Source organism: Cicer arietinum, chromosome 7 (assembly GCF_000331145.2).
Source record: "Cicer arietinum cultivar CDC Frontier isolate Library 1 chromosome 7, Cicar.CDCFrontier_v2.0, whole genome shotgun sequence".
Lineage (NCBI taxonomy): Eukaryota > Viridiplantae > Streptophyta > Magnoliopsida > Fabales > Fabaceae > Cicer > Cicer arietinum.
The window spans coordinates 44262761-44271298 of record NC_021166.2 but is presented as its reverse complement, the minus strand read 5'-3'; the positions used below and the strand labels follow the sequence as shown (position 1 = coordinate 44271298).

Here is an 8538-nt window from a genome sequence, read left to right as displayed (position 1 = left end):
CTATTATAGCAATAATAATTTTATATTGTTATTTTAATTTAATTATATAAAATATTAACTTTAATTAATAATATTTTAGCAAAAATTTACTAAAAAAATTGGATATTGATGTAGGTTTGAACTAATAAAATATTTTTATTAAATATTTAAATAATATAGAAAATAAGAATTTATAAATATTAATTGATCCTAAGCAGTCCCAAACACTGTTATTTGTAATAACATTTAATTGTTTTTATAATTACTACAAAATTTATAAGAGATTAATACACTCACTTCTATCGTCTCCATTGCATTTTACTCTTTCATTCAAAACTCCAAAACCATCCTATCCTGACTTTGCCCGGCACCGTCCACCTTCCGGCAACCCGGCACCGTCCTTCCTTCTTTCTCAATCATTTAGTTCTGGTTCGTTTTTATTCATCCTTATCAAGTTTTTTCTCTTATTTATTCTTCTTTCATGTTGTTTCAATGGGTGTTTTGATTCTTATTTTGAACATTTTAGTTTTGCTTTGATTGTTTTTTTGGTGTGTTGTTTCATTGAATTATTGTCCTTTAATTATGTTGATTTTTTTAAAGATCATGCCTATTTTGTGACTTGATTTTTTCTTCTTATTTGAGATTGATTTTCATGTGTTTTTTTGCACTGTAGCCTTGAAATCGTGACTTGCAATTGAGTTTTTAAAGAATCTTCATTATAATGAATAAATTATTAATATTTTTGCAAGAAAAATATAATGACCACTAGGTTTCATTTTTATAGTTCTCATGGCCGGTAATGGCCGGTAATTGCCCTGTGCAATCTGGTCCAATGCACACGACCCCAAAATTACTAGGGCCTCAAATTCTGTTTTACTTTTAATAATTATGATATATTGATTAAAAAAATTCATTAGAGGAAAAGAGTTAATTGCACCAGACTTTATTGGGTTTAACAAGAGTTTTTAGTTAGTGAATGAGTCCACAAAAAACAAATGTCATATGATTAAGAAGTTTGTTTTGATAAAAAAATGATTAAGAATGGTGTTATTTGATTTTTCTTTTGATATGCTATGTGACAATATCTTTGAAAGTTATGAAATGTGATTAAGAATGTGTGATTATTTTCTTTTAAAATGTGATTATTTGGTAGTACCCCTGAAAGTTATGAATTTGCTTCAAAAAGTGGTAGAAGGATGACTCTTTTTAAATAGCTAGAAGATTAATATTAACTTGAAGTTGTATTTAGATGTTATATATAATTTACTTATTTTGATGAATTTAAATAAAGTAGTTTGAGTTTTTGGTGTTACATTCAGTAAAAATATAATATTTTGAAATAACTTATAATTACTAAAATTGCATTTTTTTTTATTAGGATCCCAATTTTTTAGATTTGAATAGAACCTCTAAAAACATTAAGACAGTCTTGATAGTTCTCCCAGGTCACCAAATATCTTAGACCGACCCTAATTGTAGTTATTTGCTAGTATATAATTCGTATGGTTTATTTCAATTTTATTTTTGAGAATTTGATGTTTTTTTCTGACTGTGATATTGATTTTATTGTATTTTTTCCTCCAATGTTGTCATCAACTCATACATCTCAGATAACATGTCTGAGAATCCAGTACAGGTCTTATTTCATAACTTTGAGCAAGTCGCAAATTTTGTTCAACATCATGTATCTAACTTTATAGGCCATCTCAACTCATCAGGACCTTTTGGTAGAGGCTCTTTGAATGTCTCCATCAAAGCACCGTTTGTTGAAACCACATCTTCTGTACAACCTCGTGATCCCATTCTCAAGGTATCCATCATCAATGGCTTGCTTGTAATCTTAATTTTCAATACTTTTATAATGAATCTTGTTCTAGTGAGTTATGAAACACAAACACGGACAAAGACATGACATTGGCAATGACATTTAGACATTGGTAATAACTTAAGAAAATAAAACTGATTGAATATTTAAGAGATAAGATATTTGAAATTATGAAAGGGATGGACAAGTTTAAATTTATATGTATATCAAGATTGTTGACCTTTGTAACAAAAAATCTATGAATGACTAAATTTAAGGAATAATATTCAAAAGGAATAAAAATATTTAATATGTAGAGGTCGATATGTTGATATCCTTGTGTATCCTTTTCGATAATCAACCAGGACAAAAGTTATAATAGCAGGGCGAACAATGAACTTGGGTTTTGGGAAGACTTTGGTGTGGTGATGCATGCATATAATCAATTTTGGGGGCTTTCTTTTCTTAATAAACTAGTTTATTTTGCTAAGGTGCTCCTCTTGCAATGATTTCCTGATTATTGAACACTAAATGCTTTCTTTTGCTAGTTAATGATGTATTTATCATTTTTATTGTGAGGGTTTGAAGTGAATAAGAACTTTAAACTTATGATTATCATTGTGTGACAGTGACATAGGAACTTTCAATCCATTTACCTCAGTACATATGTTGTTTTCTATCACTGACATGCTTTTTTTCTTCTAGGAAATCAAACAATTCATTAACCTTATATATATATGTTTACATATATATATGTTTTCTTTTTTATGTTTGCTTCATGTGTACTTGAAATTTAAATGTTGCATAATCTGAATTGTCAAGAATAAAGTTTCATGTTGTGAAGGATATCTTGACAGATAGTTGAAGATAGAATGCTGTTGTAGCACATACCATACAGTTACAAATTGCATAAATAGTTCAATGTTTTTATGCATTTTACTATATTTATTATTGTAAAATACGTAAAAATAGTGATTATTTGTATTCCTTTTAGAGAATTTCTATCGAGTCAAATAATTTATTAATCAAGGATTCAGATGTGCCGCATATAATTATGCTTATAAATTGTTTTTGATTAGTTTATTTTTTATCATTTTGTTTTTGTAGGGTAAGTCCTCTACCCCGGTGACTAAAGAAGAGCTTGGAAGGGCTACATGGACTTTTCTTCACACTCTTGCTGCTCAGGTTTTGCCATTGAAATTTTTCTGATACTATGTATTCTCTCCTTCTTTTCAATCACTTTGCTTTGCCATTATTTTATTTGAGAAGTCGACAGATATATTAGTGAGTAGTGCCCATTTTCTCCCATTCTTGTTGATGCTATTGCCTGTTAAATGCTTTACATGGGATTGGGATGTTCTTTCAACAAGTCTAACTTTGTATTTGTACTTGGTGTGGTTAGTCACTAGGGAATGATTGTGGTGTAGCCATTGTTAATATAATCCCCATTAGAAAAATTGTGTCGGAGCCATTTCTCGTTATCATGGTGTTCTACCAACCAAGCTGATGGATTACTCGTTTGTCTTAGTTGCTAGCTTTCAACTCCCCAACTCTTTACATGCAGTTGCTTTCATCAACAAAGTAGTGTTGTTAAATAGTGGTTACAGTACTATAGCATAGCGGGATTTGAAGAAATTTCAATTGTTTTGCAGTTTGGTATTTAGTTCAAAATGTTGTCAAGTAGCGGCTATAGCGGCACTATAACACTGTTGCGTATTGGAATATGAGCATACCTCCATTTTCCACTGTCCAAGATTGACAACACTACTACAAAATTGATTTATTATTTGATGTCACACATAATAAAATATTATTATTTTTCATTTTTGTACACAAGGATGTTCAGAAGGGAAAATTTAGTTAATATTTTTCTTGTTCATGTGGTCAATAAGTTTGATTCTGATGTGCTATCACCCAAAACAACAAATGAAAAATTTGACATTTTTAAATACACAGTTCTGAACACCCTAGTTTCTTTTTTCAGTATCCAGATAATCCTACAAGACAACAGAAGAAGGATGTAAAAGAACTGGTATTTTCTTTCTCTCCTGTTCCCTTGTTATAAATCATAGAATTTCATTAAGTCAGGAGTTAGATCACACCAAGGTCTTATTTTAGTATTGTCTTATGAAACTATGATGTCTGATTTATTTATTTTTGTGCAAAAGCAAAGTAGAATATATTAAAATTAGCACAAGATGTGCCAAAAATCTTACAAACCAACACTGTTGTATCCACCTTTAACTCAACACATGTAAAGGAGAAGGTAGAAAGTATTGACATTAAAATCATTTCAACCAACTATGATGTCTGTTTTATAATTTATCATGTCAACAAAATGATAAAAACTGGTGACTATGATTCAGAAATTAACGAGTAAACTCAAAATTTATTACTTTAGTCTCTGGAGAATGATTCTCAAATCAGAGGTAGTTGTAGTACAATATACAGACACACACATTCACAATCTTGACAAAAAGAGAATAGAAAGATAAAGGAAAGAATGAAAGCATATGCCCTTCGCGAGTTCTAAAAGCAATTTTAAGAATATCTTCCTCCTTCATCCTGATTTGGTGATACCCATACCTAAGGTCCAACTAAGAGAAAATCATTGCTCCTCCAAGTTCATCAAGCAATTCATTATAATAAGAATGCGAAATTTGTATGGTCCGACAATTTTATTCAAAGCTCAATAATCTACACAAAATCGCCATCCTCCATAAGGACTCACTTGTTAGAGTTATACCTGAATTAAACATATCATCAACAAACCTTTGGATCTATTTTTTTGGTAATGTGGATATTTGTAAGGCCTGATATTTGAAATGTTAGCTCTTTATTTAAGAACAATTGCATGATCCTGTCTTCTAGGTGGAGGTAATCCTCGAGGTTCTTGGAAGACCTCTATATATTCATCCAATATCACTTCTACGCACTCAGGCACAATTGCACTGCATTTGGTTTCAGCCTACAAACTTTGACATTGAAGTAAAAATCCTTGTCCTTGATCATTTATTGTGTTGAGAATAGCTTTGAGTGATGCTGCCGTGCGAGTTACACCAGGTTCTTCTTGCAAAATATGACGCTTTCCATCAATTGGAAGCATTAGTGTCAACTCCTTGAAATTGACTCTAGTTTCATAAGACTAGCCAACCATTCCATGCCTAATACCGTATCAACTCCTCCTAGATCAAAGATAAAAAAAATCTTGTTGGATCTCCTAGCCTTGTAACTTTAACTTTAATTGAGGACACACCGCTCCACAAGAAAACTTCTTTCCATCCCCACCTTCACTGTATTGGTGAAGTTTCAGATACCTGTAACTGGTGATTTTTGCCCAATGTGGAAGATATCCACAATCTACAAGGATTATCATTTGTTTTCCCTCTAAATTTCCCCATATTTTGATGGATTTCTCAGAGGTAATGCAAGTGATGCTACACATGGATAACTGTAAATTTTTCATCTCTCCTTCCTCTTGTGTATACGGTTCCTTCTCTTTCTCCCCATCTTCAACTTCTTCCTCCATCCATTGTAGTTATAGTTTGTTTGCACATACATGGCCTGTGATGAATTTCTCATCACATCTAAATCAAAGGCCCTTTCTGGATCTCTCTTGGATCTCAACATCAGTTAATCTCCTAAGCACTCCTTTCTTTTCTAGGGTTGTTGTAAGTCTAGATTGGTTTTCCACTAAAACCTGTAAAAATGCTTCCCTTGTTTGTCAAATTATTCTTCTCATCCACCCTTTGGCCATAATCTATCAATTCAGACAAGTCATTCACTTGATAAAGTTTCAATTCTGCCCTGATTACTTCATTCAAACAAACCCACGTATAAGTCACATTTTCTCTGCATTCTTCTACCCTCCCAGTTCGTCTAAGACTCGATAACAATCAAAAGGGCTTTTAATCATGGATGGTTGTAAGCGCCAAATCACAGCAGACCGGAAATCATCCCAAGTGGGATTTTGTACAGAAAATTCCCACCATTAATACCATGTCAATGCCTTGCCCTCGATTGCCACAATAACTACTTGTAACTTATCTGACTCAGTTATCCACTTCAAATCAAACTATATCCCTACACAGTTCATCCACCCATATGCCTCTTCACCATAAAAAATTGAAATTTCCAATTACCGCCATTTTTTCTCTGTTTTGCAGTCTTGGTTTCTCACTTGGTCATTCCCTGCATGACTTTCTTCTCCGAAACTTTCTTCTCCGAAACTTTCTTCTGGATTGGCACGTATTGTCAATCGTCACATCATTTCCATGATCTCAGACATTTTCCTTTAAGTTCCAACTTCCAACCATTCCAGCCTTTCTTGTTCAAGACTTCCACATACTTAATAACCCATCAAACCCACGCTCCAGTATTTCCATTCGAGATTCCATTCCTCTCGTTGAAACCATTAAATCTGCCTAAATTGTACACCTTTCTTTGACACCAATTGATAGAAACTGTTATCTATAATTCATAAATTAATGAGTAAACACATAATTTATTACTTTAGCTTATGGAGAACGATAACTGACACAAAATTTTACAATCGGCTGAAAGAAAATATAAATATAAATGAAACAGTGATATCATATGCACACCCAAGATGTCCGAGAGCTTGGTCTCTCCCACCCAAATTCTTACACAAAATAACTACCTAACTGCTTTTATCTTTCCCTCTTTTTTATTTATTCAAATAACAATCAGAGTTAGGCCTATTGGGCCTGGGTCTCCTCTTACATTGACTATTGATAAGAGGTCCAACACAAAACTACAAATTATGCTTACAATAAGTGTATGAGAGAAATGTTCAAGCTTCTTTTTTTCTTGTCTTATCTGCCTTAAGTTACGCGTTTAGTTCATTTAATCAAATACAAATAAAGCTGTAAACAATAATATAACTGGAGTGAGTCATGTTCTAAACTTCTGATGTGGCAGTTTCTAATAATTGATGACTTTAAAGCATATAATAATATACTGTATCGAAATTTCCTTCCAAACGGTAGCAGTATATGCATTGTGTTATCCTTGTGGAATATAAAATACTAGTTGTAATAGACTGTATTTGCACTACAGGTACAGATCTTGTCTCGAATGTACCCTTGCAAAGAATGTGCAGATCACTTTAAAGAAGTTCTTAGGTATATTAATCTTTCATCTTTTGACTGATCAGAATTGTTTATGTTGGTTTTGCTCCTTTTAAATTTTCATTTTTGTTGAGACTGTCGGACTATCACTTGTTATAATATTATTTTAGTATGAATGAACAATATCATGAAGGATATCCTAGATGCAATGGTTGGAGTAGTATTTAATCCCTAGCTTCATTGGTGAAGTCTTTACCCGTAATACGATGTGTCTTCCCAATTATAGAATCAAATTATTCTTCCTTTTTCTTCTCATGGGTTCGGTGCATGCCCTGCATGTTTTGTATTCTTTTCTATTTTTAATATAAATAATTAATAGGGTTTAAGGTATCAACATAGATGTGATTTCTTTCTCCCTAGTGATGGTTTTAGATGCCACTTCTTTTGATTAAAAAAAAGCAATGATTGGAGTTGCTGCTTTGTGACTAGAATATCCCACATTTAAGTTGTGACATCAGCTTCATGCAGATGCAAGAAAAGGTTGCCTAATAGACCCACAATGGATCCGACCCTTCTTTGGACCCTGCCATAATGAGTTTGGTAGCATTGCTTATGATTATTTAGGTCGACTTGGTAAATTAATGATGGATGTTATTGAATCTTCCTGAACTTTGACTATCAGTTATTCGAGGGTGTAATCGTGTGCAATTTCTCTTTTATATAGCAGTTTCTTAACTGTCTTCGCACTTCAATTTAGTTACACTACTATTTTACAGTAACAATTAACAAAAACCAAACCTATTTTCACTACGTGGGGTTGGCTTGTTGAACTGTTATTTTAGCTATCTAAATTTCTAATATACATGAGCTCTTACTTGATTTCTCCTTGATGATATGTTTGGCAGATCAAATCCTGTACAGGCCGGGTCACATGCTGAATTTTCTCAGTGGCTGTGTCATGTGCATAATGTTGTCAATAGAAGGTAAGATCTGTTCGTTTTTCTTTCTATTATGTTAATGTAGACTATGATTGCTGTTATCTTTTGACATATATATCAAACCTTTTTTTTTGTTGAGTTTGTCGGCCACTTTTAGTATGGTAATGAGCATGTCCTGTTGAATTTTTGGTATGATTTTCTAGCATATAGACAAATATCCTACTTAAAAGGTGAAATCATTTACAAATATTCCAGTTTTTATTTCATTTAAAATTTCCTGGTGACAAAAATAGTCTGCTACTAAGATAAGGCTCCTTTTAATATAAAAACATGCCATGGGTTTCCACTCTCCACCTAAACCCACTTTCTAAATAGGTTTCCATTCTCCACCTAATACCCACTTTCCAAATGTGTCTCCACTCGCCACATAACATCAAATTTGATTTTGAATAGATTCGATTTTATACAATTGAGTTTAAGTTAGTGACTTGTATTTTATTTTATTTTATTTTACTATGTAAAAAATGTTTGATATAAAAATTAGTGTTAATATTTCAGCCAAGATCAACAGATGATTTTGATCACTTCTAGTAAAACAAAGATTTGAAGGCAAAGTCAATTTTGAACAGAAACCAAAATCTATAATTTCACGAGAATTATTTTGGTAGAAGGATTAGTCAATTATAATACAATTCACCATAAAATCCAAACGTCCAACTAAGGGTAT

The 8538-nt window shown here is 32.3% G+C and overlaps 1 protein-coding gene across 1 annotated transcript in view; it reads left to right on the top strand.

Annotated features, from left to right (window-relative positions):
* Positions 1 to 275: 275 nt before the first annotated feature.
* The window catches only part of LOC101492389 (FAD-linked sulfhydryl oxidase ERV1-like), a 9286-nt gene continuing 1023 nt past the window's right edge, over positions 276 to 8538 (top strand). The window contains exons 1-6 of the mRNA XM_004511117.4: positions 276 to 408; positions 1590 to 1789; positions 2891 to 2968; positions 3768 to 3815; positions 6863 to 6927; positions 7779 to 7856. Of these exons, the coding sequence (XP_004511174.1) occupies positions 1595 to 1789; positions 2891 to 2968; positions 3768 to 3815; positions 6863 to 6927; positions 7779 to 7856 (464 nt within the window). The 5' untranslated portion in view covers positions 276 to 408; positions 1590 to 1594. The remainder of the gene's footprint in view (positions 409 to 1589; positions 1790 to 2890; positions 2969 to 3767; positions 3816 to 6862; positions 6928 to 7778; positions 7857 to 8538) is intronic.